The sequence below is a fragment of the Ciconia boyciana genome, unplaced genomic scaffold, assembly GCF_034638445.1.
Source record: "Ciconia boyciana unplaced genomic scaffold, ASM3463844v1 HiC_scaffold_37, whole genome shotgun sequence".
NCBI lineage: Eukaryota > Metazoa > Chordata > Aves > Ciconiiformes > Ciconiidae > Ciconia > Ciconia boyciana.
The window spans coordinates 1,042,017-1,058,992 of record NW_027328405.1 but is presented as its reverse complement, the minus strand read 5'-3'; the positions used below and the strand labels follow the sequence as shown (position 1 = coordinate 1,058,992).

The 16,976-nt window shown below is 42.4% G+C and overlaps 1 protein-coding gene across 1 annotated transcript in view; it reads right to left on the bottom strand.

Moving 5' to 3' along the window:
• Window positions 1–3,196: 3,196 nt before the first annotated feature.
• The window catches only part of LOC140645735 (E3 ubiquitin-protein ligase RBBP6-like), a 63,932-nt gene continuing 50,152 nt past the window's right edge, over window positions 3,197–16,976 (bottom strand). The window contains 1 exon segment of the mRNA XM_072849201.1: window positions 3,197–3,459. Within this exon segment, the coding sequence (XP_072705302.1) occupies window positions 3,197–3,459 (263 nt within the window).

Genomic DNA, 16,976 nt, shown 5'->3' with positions numbered 1-16,976 from the left:
CCCCTGGACCTGGGTTAAACTGGTGGTATGCTAAGAATCTGTATTTCTGCACAACATTTCAGTAGTGTTTACAATGGAGTCGTTCTCTTTGAAAGCTCATTTTGCTTCTGGTTTATGTTTCAAAGGCTTCTTGCAACATTTGTCAACTAGCAGTTGGACTGAGATTTCCTCCCCCTCAGACTTTTATCAAGTAGTTGCTATAACCTAAGAAAATACTCCTGTGTGCTGACGAGAGTGGCGGCTTTAAAATGCACTTGGTAGCACCTCTGTTTTTCTGTCATGGATCTCCTTTTGCAGAAGCTGTAACATAGACTTCTTCCATTTGTAAAATGTCCTTCCTCGGAGACTAACTTTATCCTGAGCCTGCAATTTACATTTACCCTCTGGCAAAGGAGAGGTGGGATCCTTCTCACCTGATTTGTAGCTGTCAAACAATTGTTTTTCTAGTCTGAGCTAATTTCTTAGTTGATCCAATGAATGGGAGAGTTCTGCAGAAGGAAAATTGTGTTGTGGCTATAGAAAAGTAGTTTAAACTAAATGCCTACGTTGTAGAAGGCTGATGTGGAGGGAGGAGAACTGCAGCTGTTCTCTTCCTTTGACAAAATCCAAAGCTTGGCAGAGTTTTCCTTTACCCACGTTGAAGTTTTTCCTTTTTCCTTCCCCACCCCCCTCCAGGGAAGCTTATGCCAGAGGAAAGAAGGAGAAGCGTCCCTTTTTACCAGAGGAGCCGTCCTCCTCCTCCTCAGATGACCCTATTCCAGAAGAGTTGTTATGTCTGCTTTGTAAAGAGTTAATGAGTGATGCAGCTGTTATTCCCTGCTGTGGAAACAGTTATTGTGATGACTGTAAGTGTTACTCCCACGTTTGTTAATTCAAAACATCACAGCTGATCTTCTGAAAGCAGAAAGAGGAGATAATGGCATGACTTTGTTACCAGCTCTATTTAATACTTAAGTATACCCTGAACAGGAAAGGACTCTTCTCGTAGAAAGGGGAAGAAAAAAAAAAAAGAGAAAGCTTAGTACCTAGTGAAAGCCTCTTTACATGCAGAGGGACGAGTACGAGAAGAGCGCATAATTGTGCAGGTGATGACAGTATTAGATATCAAATGCATTTAGTTTGTCCACAGCCTTTCTCTCCTAAAAAACTGCATAGCCAACGCTGGTGACTTCCTGTGGTCTGCAACAAACGCAGAGTTAGGCATTTAATCCACATTCTTCTCCACAGGAGAGCTGGTTCAAACCTTTAGAACTCAAACCTACTCATGGTTTTTTGAGACGTGTTTTATTCATTAACCTGGAGGTTGGTGACTTCTCACTGTACTAGATAGTGGAAAGAAGACTAGTCGAAACATCGAGACACAGCCTACTCTACGTCTTCAAATGTTGCAATAGTGCAATGTCAAAACTGTCTCGTTATGTGCTGCATACTAAAATTTTTTTACACTATTGAACACGTATAGCTTCTTGCTTTCCCTTCAAGACCATATTCATCCATTACCCATATTCGTGTTTGTATAATTGATTAGAACCCCCAAAATTTCCTCTGTTTGTCTAAAAACTGTTTGGATGATTCTAAACATACACAGGTATTAGAACAACATTACTGGCATCTGAGGAACACACATGCCCAACGTGTCATCAGACTGATGTTTCTCCAGATGCTTTAATTGCCAACAAGGCCCTACGCAAGGTAAGGTGATGACTTTTACATCAACTGTTTGTAAGAAAAGTCTATTTGTAAAAAGCTGAAAGGGAAGAAAAGACTAATTTACACCTCCTTGAGCAAAGCCAAGTTGAATAAGGCTAAATGTACCTTTCAAGTACATTACCTGTTGTTCCAGAAGCTTACAGCTCTTTAGAGACAATCTGGCACATTCAGGTCACACTTTTGTTTAACATGATTGCCTCACTTTCAATTTCGGTGTTAACACTGAGGTACTTTAAATGCAGATACTCTGAGTTACCAGTCCTTGATATCGGTGTTTAATGTGATGTGTTCATAGATCTGTATGTTGATTTATTTGAGGCTTGATAGCATTTCCAGGAGTACACAAGTCATTTTACTCTGTGGAGGCTTTTGTTCGTCTATCTACTGAAGTTTCATATTGCCTTTTTGTAAATGTTTTTCTGCCTGTAGGCTGTGAACAACTTCAGAAATGGAACTGGCTACACCAAAAGGCTTCAGCTTCAGCAGCAACAGCAGCAGCTGCCACCACCACCACCTCCAGCACCACTCAAGACTGTTGGCCCTCCTGCTGCTCTGATGACTGTTGCTGCACTTTCTAAGGCTTCCCTTGGGTCAATCAGCGGTGTGTTGGAAGAGAAGGTAAGTTTTATTTCAACATCCGCAGTGATTCGTGTATCTTAGTAGAGCTGATTTTCCAACTCCTTGCATTTATTCACACGGGCTGTCAGGTTCCTCTACTAAGACATCCGGCATTTGCAAGTCTTCTGGGCCCCCAAGGACAATCAATATCCACAAGTGGTAAGTAACTATAACTGTAGAATTTCTTTAAAAAAAATGATCTTCAGATAAACTGAATGGGATTTTTTTCTTTTTCCTCTCCCCACTCCAAAAGGGCATCCAAGGGGATGCAGTACAATTTGCTCAGCCGGTGCCAGACCAGGCTGGGAACTGTAAGTATGGCACAGAAATTCAATCTATTACTACTTGTAACCTGTTAAACGAGGCCGTAACACATAACTCACGCAACAGCTGGTTTCTAATGAAATAAGTATGCCCAGAGAGTTGCAGAGCATACAAGTGGTAATGAATTTTAACAACATAGGCAGCGTATGTGGAAGAAGTTACCAGAAGTTTGAGAGAAGTTTAATATCTGTGCAGTCCTTTGAAGATCAGCAGTGTGAAGTATGAAGCGTCTCAAGGAGTGGCACAGAAGCGGTGGGCACTTGGCACATGGGAGGTGGGAGTCTCTTAAGCAGGGGCAGCCTCCACCCAGAGTTGCAAAGCTGAGTATAAGGAGAGAAGACTGAGGGAACTGTTGGGGGGGAGGATGTGGAAGGCAAGTCTGAGGATCAAGAAATGAGTGTCGTCTCAAATGAACAGAAAGCAGGGAGAAAAATGCTGAAGTTGGCAACAAGAAGTGCTCGCCACCATGCTCCCGCTTCCTTCGCTTTCCTCTTGAAAATCAGGGCAGGGCGTAACAAACAGTGACACGTGTTTGGGGGTTTCTTTAGAAGTTCAAATCGAGGACGCCCATGCAGTGAACGTACCCAAAGGCCTCAGGCCCCAACACTACCAACGTCCACACCAGCCTTTGTGCCTGTGCCTCCACCTCCCTTGTCTCCTCCACCACCCCATGCACTTCCTCTTCCTCCAGGGGTACCAGCACCACAGTTCCCTCCTCAGTTTGCACCAGGTCAGCCTCCATCTGCTGGGTACACTGTCCCCCCTCCAGGATATCCCCCAGCTCCTGCACACACATCATCAGCTTGGCTACCAACAGCAGTACCCACGGCTCATTCAAATACCGTCCCAGCAACACACGCACCTCCTTCATAGATTCACAGAAACATAGAATCATTAGGTTGGAAAAGACCTTTAAGATAGTTGAGTCGAATCGTAAACCTAAGACTGCCAAGTCCGCTACTAAACCATGTCCCTAAGCACCACGTCTACGTGTCTTTTAAATACCTCCAGGGATGGTGACTCAACCGCTTCCCTGGCAGCCTGTTCCAGGGCTTGATCACCCTTTTGGTGAAGAAACTTTTCCTAATACCCAATCTAAACCTCCGCTGGCGCAACTTGAGGCCATTGCCTCTTGTCCTATCACTTGTTACTTGGGAGAGGAGCCCGACACCCATCTCACTACAACCTCCGTTCAGGGTGTTGTAGAGAGCAATGAGGTCTCCCCTCAGCCTCCTTTTCTCCAGGCTAAACAACCCCAGTTCCCTCAGCTGCTCCTCACAGGACTTGTGCTCTAGACCCTTCACCAGCTTCGTTGCTCTTCTTTGGATGCGCTCCAGCACCTCAATGTCTTTCTTGAAGTGAGGGGCCAGACACTGAACACAGGATTCGAGGTGCGGCCTCACCAGTGCCGAGTACAGGGGGACAATCACTTCCCTAGTCCTGCTGCCCACCCTATTTCTGACACAAGCCAGGATGCTATCGGCCTCCCTTATGTAGGGAGGAGTTTTACAGAGAACAACAGAGACTTGAAGAGGAGTAAGTATTTGGCTCAATGAAGTTGCGTTGTTTTTCATTTTTGTCTTTCGATAGTGTATCGGACTGCAGTTACACGGAAGTGCAGAAAGAAAGAAGGAGAAAGAAAGAAAAGAGGAAGTCCAAACCTGATGAGTTTACACCTGATTTTGCTAAGGAAATGACGGAGTATAAAAGGATTAAACAGGAGCGCAGGCGTTCGTTTTCCAGGTAACTGCTTTACATGTCTGTAATGGAGAAGCAGATTGTCCAGAAGAATCAGGAGGAGTTCCTCCGCTCCACCTCTCTAACCAAGAGTCGTAACCTTCGTTCTAGGTCCAGGTCACCGCCAGAGAGAAGATACCATGCCCAGTCAAGGTCTCCAGTATTTAGAGAGCAGTCTCCCAGTAAACGGACTCTACCTCAAGTGGAAGGAGGAAAGGATTATTTTAAATAGATAGTATAGTTAGAACTAATTAAAGTAAATGAAAGACAAAGCAAAACCATTCCCTTCTTGCTTGCTCTGACTGTCCCTGACTGGGGCTGTGGGTAGCCATAGGGAGGGTGGAAGCCTTGCGTCTCTCTTTACAAGTCCTCTCTCTCTCTCACTGTAAAAGCACTGCAGCTTCGGGTGCTCCTAGTGTTGGAGACACAATTAGCTTTATTCTTACAGCTAACTCAGGTCGTGGTCTAAAGTGTCGGCCTTTTGTTTTGGTTGGTTTGTTTTTTTAATACACATCTTTCTGTACGTATTTCAAAGCAGAACCTGGATCTTAGTGCAGTAGGAATAAAGCACTGGGAAGCTTGCCAGTTCTTGTTGAACAGTAGAGCAGCAAAATTAAAATTAGTGAAGGTTTGTTTCAAAAGGATGCATGAAAGCTTTTGTTCTGCATATTTCTTTATTGTCTTGCTCTTATGTTAGCTGTCGTTCTACACTTCCAAAGTTGTGCTGCTGTCCTCCTGTTACTACAGCCAAAGCAAGAGAGTGGACCCTTTTTGCTTTAGTATTGGTGTTTCAGTAACTGCAAGGATCTCTAGTTGGTATTTGTCCTTGGAGGCTGCAGAAGTGCAGAGAGTCATGCCCATTGTTTTAGCGCCGTCAAGCACAACTGTGATCCTTCCAGGCTGAATTTTTAGTGTAGCCAAGCTGTGGGGTTTTAGGAAACCACTGTAATGTACACATAGCACTCCCCCAGTGAGATTAGCCTTTTCCTCCTCTTTTCTGTCCCCTTTCCCACTTGCTTTGTGTTGATTTCTGTTTAGTCTTCTGTTTGCAATGGGAGTTTATACATTGACGGTCGATAATGGGGTTTGGGGTTTGGTTTCTGTTTCTTTGCGTTTTTTTTCCGGTTCTTCTGCAGTATTATCTCTAGGGTTGTACACAAGTTTCATGGAGCTGTAGTTTCTACTTGACTGATTGGAGGGACTGGCAGGAAATACAAAAATACAAGAACTAATTAACAGTTTATGAACTCTTCTGTTTCAGTTACTGGTCAATACTGGACTGTTTAATGCTAGACGCCAACAGAGAGCTTTCCCCATTTCTTGTTTGCTTCTGAAAAACCACCAAACGGTCGTGGTTGTGCCTGCCATGAGAGAACACAGGCCTGTTTTTCCACGTGTAGAAAAGAGTGGCATATGGAGCATGAAGCTTCAAAATCCTTGATGAGAGTTCCTTTTTACCAGAACTAGGTACAAAATGTTCTCAAAAGAAGGAAAGGTGAATCTTCTGGTAAGACCTGCCATGGAAAGAAGCTCTCTTTGTCCAGGTCTGGGTGTTCCTCTCCAAAGGCACATTTTCAAGAACTTTTTAGTTAGTGATACAGTAATGCTGTATGTGCTTTCCTAAACGCAGAGAGAAGGAATGACTAACTGGAGTGAGGCATCACCTTCTGCATGTAGATATTTTTCCCCAGAGCCTGCTAACGCTGCTCCCCTGAATTCTTCCACTACGTTAGGCAATAAAGGACAAGAGCTTTTTCCAAGGAAGGGTTTGAATCTCTCTTCTGGTCAATTTAGTGACCTCTTGAGGAGAGCTGTTTGGATAGTATGGCCTGTGGTCTAATACAATACAGGAAAGGAGTTTTCTCAGCTTTTGGAGGCTCCTCTGTCACAGTAAACACCTTTATTTCAACAATGGGAACAGTTCATTTTTTTCTACACAAAGTGGTGGGTTGCTTTTATGGCTGGAGTTTTGGATTGGTGTTTTTCTTTGGGTTTTGTGGGGTATGGCGAGTTTGGCATTTTTAAGCTTATTGAGAGGAGGGGCAGAGTTCCTGTTTCAGGGCTGATATGCCTGCGCTTTGTTTTGACAGGCAACTATTGTGTTTATAAAAGCACAGCCATATGCATTTATAAATGATGAGGCATTAACTGATTAATTTACAAATGACATGGAAAATATGTTTCCTGTAGTGCTGCTGCCTTCTGAAATCAACTGAAATACTGTTTTCAATCCTTTCTAGCTGAAAATGGACAGCTTCCTTAGCCCTTGGACTTTTAAGCAGTTGTGAGCATTTGACAAGGGTCCCTCTCGGAGATATTCTGCAGCAATAAGTTGATCTCAGGCGGGTCTGGCATCTTAGTTCAGGAAAGCCAACTATGCTAAAGGACAGCACTGAAAAGTACGCTGAAGCCCCGTGGAAACTGATGCGGCGTGATGATGGCTAAGCGCTAGAATAAGACTGGCAGGTTGTCCTGCTCTAATAGAAAAAGGCTCCAGCTGATCTCAGTGCTGTTTCCATGATCCTGTAGGTGCCTTTTACATTACCTGGAAACCCACTGCGAGATTGATTTTTGGAACACCCTACATACACGGAACAATAACAGTATCTCTCACTATCGCCATGGACAAGTTACTTGCAATCTCACATCCAGACCCCCTCAACTCCCAAATGTCCCCATATACAATTCCTTCCTCCATTTTCCAAATGGCCCTGAAGGAGGGGGAAAAGAAAAAAGTTAACTGAATCTCAGTAACCCAGATTATTTTCTTCTACTGCAATGTGCAAAATCATTTGGAAGGTAGTAAAAAAGCCTTCCAAATCTTTCTTCTCATGTCGCAGACTTATTTTGCTTCTAAAACACCAGAGGAAAAAGACAACACAGAGAATACCACATATTCGATACAAGACCTTCAATCCATAAGAGACAATAAAGACCACACCGTACACTACATACCATACATACAATACAATACACACAATACAGTAGGAAATACAATATAAACAATTGATACCGCGTTCACAGAGAACAAATGGTGCCCTTCTCACTGTAGCGACATAGTCAAGTTTGGAATACTTTGTGAGCAGATGGTTTCAAAATTTGCTCTTTGTGATTAGATAGAAGGGAGTCTTGAGACACTATATCCTTGGGTAGAATAGATAGAAGCCAGTCCTGAGACACTGTATGCTTGAGTAGAATAGATAAAGGAAAAGGGTGGTAGAATAAGTTGGTTTTGTATATGCAAGAATGGTGTAACCAAGCCAAAAACGACCTGAGCGTGCACAGAAACAGAGTTCAACCAGCGGACACGGTGAGGAAGACTATCGACGACCACCAGAGGACCCTGGAAGACCACCAGAGGACAGGAATGCGCAGGCATCAGGGACATTGACATATATGAATGAGTTCTAGGAAATAGCAGGAATATGATAATCATTTCCCAGAAATCTAATGAAAATGTATATTTTGATGGTTTATCATTTCTGTAGTTGCGCAATTCGGCGTGCACGTTAGGTGGAGCGATCCCCTGTGCGCCCGGCGCCGCAATAAATAACGCCTGCATTCTAAAACTCCAAACTGAGTTTTAGAGGGTTCTTCTTTTGCCGACTTAGGGTATCACAATGCACGTGATACATACAATACAATACATTCAATACGATACATACAATACGTACCAGACCATACCATAAAATACATACAAGAAATACTTTACCATACGATAAAAGACAACACATACAATACATATATAGACAATGGAATACAAAATGCCATTAAAAAATACGGTACATACAATACAATACATACAATACCATACATACAATACCATGGATTTCAAACCAGAGAATACAAACTATAGAATACAAAGCATAGATACAATACGTAAAATAAATTGGAAACACAATAAGAAATAGAATAGAATACAAAATACAATACAGAAAATAAAATACAATACATACCATAATATACCATCCATACACACCACACAAGGCATACCACACAATATATACAATACAACACAATACATACAATGCAAAATACAGTACATACAATACGATACATAGAAGACAATATGATACATACATTACAATAAATACCATACTGTAACAGTACAATAAAAAATACAACATGAAGCAGACTACAGTACAATATAAAATGTAGAACACAATAGATACAACACAACACATACAACACATACCTTACCACACAATACATACCACACCATACAACGCAATACAACATACAATGCAAAACATACAAAACAGGTACAGAACATACAACACATACAACACGTGCCATACAACACCTGCCACAGCATACACACCAGGGACACAATACACACAAAAATACAATACAAAGTGCAACACAATTCACAGTGCAACACACACTGCACCACCAGATACATTGCACTGCCCTTTACAGCACATGCAATAGGTACCATACCATAGCATACCATACAAATACAATAAATACCAAACCATACACAACAACACAACACACGCAAAACATACAATATAGACAACGCAACCCATCCCATACCACAGATACCATACCATACCATACATACCACAAACGATAACTACAATACAATAGATTACAATAAAGACAATGCAATAAACAGAATAGATACGCTACAACACAATGCATACAATGGATAAACACATAAAAAGCATAAAATACGTACAAAATATACAATACATACATACAATACAGAAAGCACTACACATGTAATATAATATCTGCAATACAATGCAAACAATACAATAACTAGCATACAATACATCCCATACCATACAACGCATGCAATACATACAATATGATACATACAATACATATGATGCCATACAAGGCATACAATACCTTGCCATACCGGGCGTTACCAAACCATACAAAATACAAGGCACGAGTCCAATGAAATACACACAATACAGTACAATACATACCATACCATACCATAGAAGCAATACCAAAAAACACAATACATGCAAAACACACAATATGCACCATACCGTACAAGAAATACCATACCATACTATAGACTACATACAAAATACACAATACAATACATAGTATTACTACAATATAGCAGATACATACAATACAATAAGTACAATACATACCATACCATACCATGGAACACATACAGTGCAGTAAAATAAATACTATACAACACGTACCATACCACAAAATACAAGCAATACCAAAAAATACAATATACACAAATACAATACATACAACACGTACCCTATCATACACTACAACACATGCAATCCATACAGCTCAGCGCAATACAAAATACAGTAAAGAAGTACATCTCCCATACAATACACACAATACAATGGAATACAAAATACTGTATGAAATACAATACAATAAAAATACAATCCAAAACCCAAGACAAAACCCAATACAATACATACAAGACCATACATACCGTAGCATACAATACAAATCATACACTACAAACCATATACTACAATACATACAATACCTAAAATAAAATACCTAAACTACAATCCTAAAATATAATGACTAAATAGCAAAAGAAAATACAATAGAAAATACAATACAATGCATACAATGCAGACAAGACAATACGAAACACAATACAAAACACAATACATACACTACAATTCAAAACAGAATACCAGACATCCAGTTCTTAAAATACACTACATGAACTGCAGTTCAAACCAGTACGTACCATGCCAAATACAATACAATGCGATGTGCAATATAATCCATAGAACGCATACAATCCAAGGCATACCACACGTACCGTTCCACGGAGAGCAGACACCGTACCTCACCAAAGATCTGCCGTTGGTAACGGGTCTCTGTGCCTCGAGGAGCAGCCGTGAGAGGTGTCCCAGCTCCAGGGGAGAGCACCGCCGTGCAGCCGCGCTGCCTGGCCGGGAGAGCTCACAGGCGGCTCCCGTAGGCTGTCGCATTTACAGATAAAGTGGTTGGCTCGTAGCCAAATTACAGGCGGTAGGAAAGGTACGCTTGGGGCTCCTTGTACCCACAACTTTCCGTGTTCCTTGGTGAATGAGCCTTGGGAAAGCCACCCGCTATTCACGTGTCAGTCGCACGAGGGGTGTTCCAGGCTCACGCGCATCGATGCTCCCTGTGCCGTCAGCTCCTTTGTGGGTTCTCAGGGAACACATCGGGACCAGAGGAGTTCTTGGCCCGGCCACGGCTCAGGCCTTTACCTCCTTTGGAGCCTGTACCAAACTACTGCTCGTTGGGTCAGGAGGGCGAGTGCAGCCGTCATTTTGTACTGTATTCTATGGTATGTATATCCTGTGGTATGTACTGTATGGGGGTTTTTGCACTGTTTGTGTTGCATTGTTTGTATTGCACTGTTTGTACGGTATGTATTGTATGGTACGTGTTGTATGGTGCGTGTTGCAGTTTGTTTTGTACTTTGTTTTGTTCTGTAGCGCATGTAGCGTATGTACTGCATGGTATGGTAGTTATTGTATGGTAGGTATTGTAGGTATGGTATGGTACGATATTTTCTGGGATTCTGGTGTATTGTCTGTGTTGCGTTGTATGGTATGCTGTGGTACCTATGGCATTGTATGGAACGTATGGTATGTATTGTACATATTGTACTGTAGTTTTGCACTGTGTATTGTATTGTGTATTGCATACATTGTATGGTATGGTATTTATAGTATGTGTTGTATGCATCATATCGTATGTATCGTATCCTATCCTATGTATCGTATTGGATTGTATTTTCTATTGTATTGTAGGCATTGTGTTTCACGTATTGCATGTGTTGTGTTGTAGGTATTGCATGGGTTTTACTATATTGTATGCATGGCGTTGTGTGTGTTGCTTTGCACTGTATGTCTTGTATTGTACTGTAGTTTGTTTTGTATCGTATATTGCAGCTTGTATAGTTTTGTGTCTTGTCTGTGTTTTATGGTATGGTATGTCTGGTGCTGTATGTATGGTATTGTATCTCACATATTTTCACAGATTCACAGAATAGAATCATAGAGTGCTTTGGATTGGAAGGGACCTTTACAGGTCATCTAGTCCAAGCCCCTGCAAGAGCAGGGACGTCTGTAACTAGATCAGGTTGCTCAGAGCCCCATCCAACCTGACCTTGAATGTTTCCAGGGATGGGGCCTCCACTGCCTCCCTGGGCACCCTGTGCCAGTGCCTCACCACCCTCATTGTAAACAATTTTTTTCTAAACTCCAGTCTAAATCTGCCCTCCCTTAGTTTGAAACCATTGCTCCTTGTCCTGTCACAACAGGCCTTGCTCAAAAGTCTGTCCCCGTCTTTCCTATAGGCCCCCTTGAAGTACTGGAAGGCTGCTAGAAGGTCTCCCCGCAGCCTTCTCTTCTCCAGGCTGAACAACCCCAACTCTCTCCGCCTGTCCTCGTAGGAGAGGTGCTCCAGCCCTCGCATCATTTTCGTGTCCTCCTCTGGAGCCGCTCCAACAGCTCCATGTCCTTCTTGTGCTGAGGGCTCCAGAGCTGGACGCAGTACCCCAGGTGGGCTCTCACCAGAACAGAGCAGAGTGGCAGAATCCCCTCCCTCGACCTGCTGGCCACGCTGCTTTGGATGCAGCCCAGGATACGGTTGGCCTTCTGGGCTGCGAGCGCACATTGTTGGCTCAGGTCCAGCTTTTGTCCATCAGTACCCCCAAGTCCTTTTCCGCAGGGCTGCTCTCGATCACATCATCCCCTATGGACTAATTTTAGGATCCTAGAGGGCTGAGTTCCCTTGTGCCATCTGTTACCCGGAAGTCAGTCTCTGTGGTTCTGGAGTCCTCCAACAGTGCTGGAGGCTCCGGCTGTGGTTTTTTTTAAGTGGTGGATTTCCGTCTGAACCCCTTGTGTCCTGTCTGTCTTTTTGTTTCGTTTGTGGGGTTTTGGGCTGTAGGGTGTTTTTGTTCGCTGTTCTGTGTGGTGGCTGTTTCAGTTGTGGGATGGGTTGGGTTTGTGGCAGCGTGTGTTTGGTTTCTGTCATATTTGTTTTCTTGGTTGTATCTGTTTCTGTTTGTGATTGGTTTGGATGGGGCGGGTGGGGCTGCTAATGTCTGAGGGTGTTTGGGGAGGGGTGTGTGTTGAGGAGAATTTTTGCATGTAATTTGCATAATTGATTGATTTGCATAAGGAGAAGTCAGTGAGTATTCTACCTGGGAGTAATGACTGGTTGCAATAATGTGTGGTGATGATTAGTCTTGTCAGAGATTACTTCCATTTATGGTCGTAATCCCTGTGTTTATATATGCTGTAAGAAAAAAATTAAAAATAACAAATCTGGTGCAGCAGTGTCGCGGATGGAGTGAGCGTGCACTTCACTCGTGAGAGAGAAGTAAAAATATAGTTTATTGATACAGAATAGGGAGTTAACAAAGTTCAATGAGACAGTGTTTTAACAAGATTCGATGGCGAGGCACACTTGATTATTTACTGCATAGAGGACAGGGTCAGACAAAACTGTCAGGGAGACCCTCCTGTTGAGTCATGAGGTTCGGAAGGATCCCCTTGCTTTCTAAACTCCTTCTCAGAGAGGAGTCTAGGTGCGGCTAGATCCAGTCCTAGTCCCAGACTTGGTCAACGGTTTATATCTAAAGGATTATATATGCGCAATCAATCCTTTATATCACTTAGCTAAGATTTCAAAGTTTAGCATGCTATTAGTCACTTACTGAGGATCTGTTGCGGCAAGGAATCTCTCAACCTCGAGGAGTAACCTTGAGAGGCATCCCTGCTCAAGGGGAGATCCTGGCGTGCAGCCCATTGCCGTGCAGGAGAGCTCAAAGGGCTCTTGGGCTGCTCCCTCTTTATGGGGATAAGATGATTGACCCATAGTCATATTTGCATGCCGACCACAGGTTTTAGTTTCTTCGGTGGGCGCACTGCACAATAGCCCTAGGCTATTGTGTTGTTATCTGTCTCCTGAATTCACTTTGAGCTGATGCAGCCATTGTGACCAGATGCATCCATTGCAATCACCGCTGGTGGTTATCACCTAAGCAGGGTTACAGGAGATAAAGGTCGGGGGCAGGGAAGCACACTGTCACACTCCACCCCATGACTATAGTCAATTCATCTTATTCTCACAGAGTGGTGGTACGGTCACCTCTTGCCTCTGTGCCATAAATAGTATATTGATAATTTATGCACTTATAGATCCACAGTAAGTAGACAGTGAAGCACTGCTATTTGTTATGCATTAATTTGTATGTTTTGGGTGGTTGAAGTTGGGTTATTTGTTTTATCATGTGCCAAACCTTTATATACAATATAATTATAAGCAATAGACACACTAATGTTAGAGTTAGTAAAATAACAACTGGGTGAAGCATAAGATTAAACACTCCCGTTGCTGTCGGTGACCATCCAAGAAGAGTCTCCCACCAATGGTGTTCTCCATCCTTCTTTACTCTTTCCAAGACATGGTGTATCTCTTCTGCATCATGATGAACGGTGATCAGAGTTTTGTGTCCATTGTTTTGGATGCGTTCTAGCAGTTGACACAGGTCATCGTGTTGTAGTAGTTTCTTCACCAATGTAAGATTCATTCCGATGGGGGTAGGCAATAAATCTCAACTCAATGTATAGTTAGATTGTAACAATTGATAAGACGTAACAGGAGCTGAATAATTGAAGTCACATCCCACAATTTTAGTAAAGTTACAAACACAAATATTTGAGCGATTGCTTGTATCTACAGTAATGTTATCTACAAATATAAAATCACAAAGGGTTCTCATACAAACACATACAAGTACAGTTTCAGGGGCTTCATCAGATATGACAAACATTTTTGTTCAGTGTCAAGACAGATGTCTTGGGCTTTGAGGGTGTTACTCTCACAAATAAATCCTTGTTGTTCCCGTACAACGCATGCATTAACATCAACAGTTTGCCATTTGTTTCCATTTTGGTGGGCCCATACTCTATGTTCTAATGGATAGAGTACAGTTCCATTGTGATTTAATCCCAACACAATGATTGGGTATATGGTGTATACCGAAGCATTGTGTATTGTTAAGACAAAAGCTGTGGCCTTATTGCTAATGGGGTCATAAGTGAAATTGACTAAATACCACCAGGACTGGAATTCTTTCTCAAATTTAGTTGCATTATCCCAAATTACCTTTCGAATTTCAGTGGGTAAGGTGCCCTCTTCACCTTCTCTTATAATTGCTGCTACCACAGATTGCATCCACAGTTGAGCTTGGATACAACTAAGAGCTAGAGAAACATTGGTTTGGGCTACACCAAGTGCATCCACAATCAGTTGGTGGTCCCTTTCATTAATTCTTTTCCACTGAGGTAATATATCAGATAAGAGCCATTGGTTAGTTCCCAATGCTAATAGAGAAGACCGTAATGGGTGCTCTAATTTGTTTAAATCACTTGTTGTTGTGCTCAGTTTGTTCACGAGTACTTCGGCATTGATACTATTTAAGACTCCCAATCCTGTCCCTATGATACCGGTCACATCTCTCCTTGTTCGTCTTGGAGAGCTGAGGGTTCGCCCATGTAACCATGCTAACCATCCTGCATAGGACGTACCTAGGAATGGTGAACAGGTCGGTTTGATTGCAGACATATTAATTTGCATCAGTAGTTCTACTCATTTAAGAGACCATGATGGATTAAATAACACTTGTTGTTGGCCTGTATTTTTGATCACATATGGTCCAACTTCAGAAACTTGTGGGGATATAATTGTCTCATCCTTTACAGTCAGGGTGGATGTTGTGCTAGGCTTAATAATGTCTATTTTAAATTTAAAGGATAATCCCACACGACGGTGAGCCCAGAGGCAGACTACAAAAACAGGTTGTACTAAGGTAAAATTGTACCAACAGTCCAGTCTTTCAAAGGCGCAAAGTTTCGTATCTTTGACTATTGGCCTTGATGTAATGTTGTACACAGAAATCTGAGATGCCTTCTCATGGGTAGACCCATTGATCATCTGGCATGCTATTTTAATTTCTTTCCCTGCTGTTCCTCGGAGCCGGGGAACTTTATCATCAGCTTCATCTTTATCCCAGCTCCATTCGTTTTCTAAGTATGTTTCAGTTCCGTGCATGACCACGGTGGAAAGCTTTAAATCCCCCTTACTAGAGTGTATTCCCATACTTCCAGTGTACTTAACACGAGCTTGGGACCATGGCCATTCTAGGGTTCTTTGACCACAGGCTAAGAAGAGCAGCATTGTTAGGGTTTGGAATAGCAACATGAACACAGCATTTCCGTCTGCCATCCTGTGGGGTGCTGTAAGAGAAAATAGAGATTTGTTTCGGTGGGGAGAGTCCGAACAGGTTACCCCATTAAGAAGAAGGAAAAATCCATCGTGAACTAATTCTGTGTTTTGCACCACTGCTATCAGTAGCTTCCCAGGCAAGTGGGCCACGAGGTTTAGTTAAAGTCATAGGCACAGTACCGATGGATGGTAAATTGACCATCACAGGCTGTCCTGGCTGTAATGTCATTGGATATTCTCTTTTCCTAGTAGGTGGAGCGCTAAGCTCAGTTTTTACAAAGAATGCTCGGCTTACAGGGCTTCCAGTAGGCCCATACCGATTGTTTAATTGATGGAGTACTTTGGGAAGTCTCGTATCCCATTGAGCTTCCTGTGGTTTGAGACTCCTTTTCAACAAGCCATTAGCTCTTTCTACCATCCCATTTGATTGAGGGTAGTATGGGGTGTGGAAAACCCATCTAATTCCCTCTTGTTTTGCCCAATCTTGCACTTCCTTACAAGAAAAGTGTGAGCCATTATCACTCTGGATAACATCAGGAGTAGGTAGATTTGAGAACCAAAATGATAACCCTCGCACTGTATTTCGCCCATCGGCTTTCCGACATTTAGTCGCCATAAGCAAGCCGGAGACTACTTCCACTCCTGTAAGGATGTATCGATATCCTGCAGAGGATTTGAATGGTCCGATATAATCAATTTGCCATGTAGACCATAAAGTTTTCCCTTCATTGATATGTAAAGGTGGTGCTTTGGCAGGATGATCTGCTTGTAATTTCAATCTACACTGAGGACATTCTGTAAGAATAGTTTCACAAGTTTTTCTATTTATAGGCCAGCCTTTACTCTGTGCAGCAAAGTAAAGTGCTTCTTTACCTGTGTGGCCTAGGTTTTGATGTAACCATTCTCCCAGTCGATACCACTCAGGATTTAAGGTGATTTTCCTAATTTTAGTTAGCTCATCTACCTTTTGATTCCACTTTGTGGCTGGTTGATTATCTTTAGCATGAGCTTTTACCCATCCCATCTTGAAAGGTGTTTTCCTGGCTATATCTAGTAATAATTGCCAATCTTTGTTTCTCCAAACTGGGGATCTATTTACTTCCCAATTCAAGGTTTCCCATTGAGAGAGCCACTGTGTGGCACCGGCCCACACAGCATAGGAGTCTACATATATGATTTTTGCTCCATTCTGTGCTGCTAAAACAACTGCTCTTATTTCTCCTACTTGTGCACTGCCTTCACCTTCTTCTACTACTTGTTTGCCGGTGGTAATGTCTAATGCAACAGCCTTATATTGCCATTTACCATTTACCCTTTTTGCTGAAGCATCTGTAAACCAA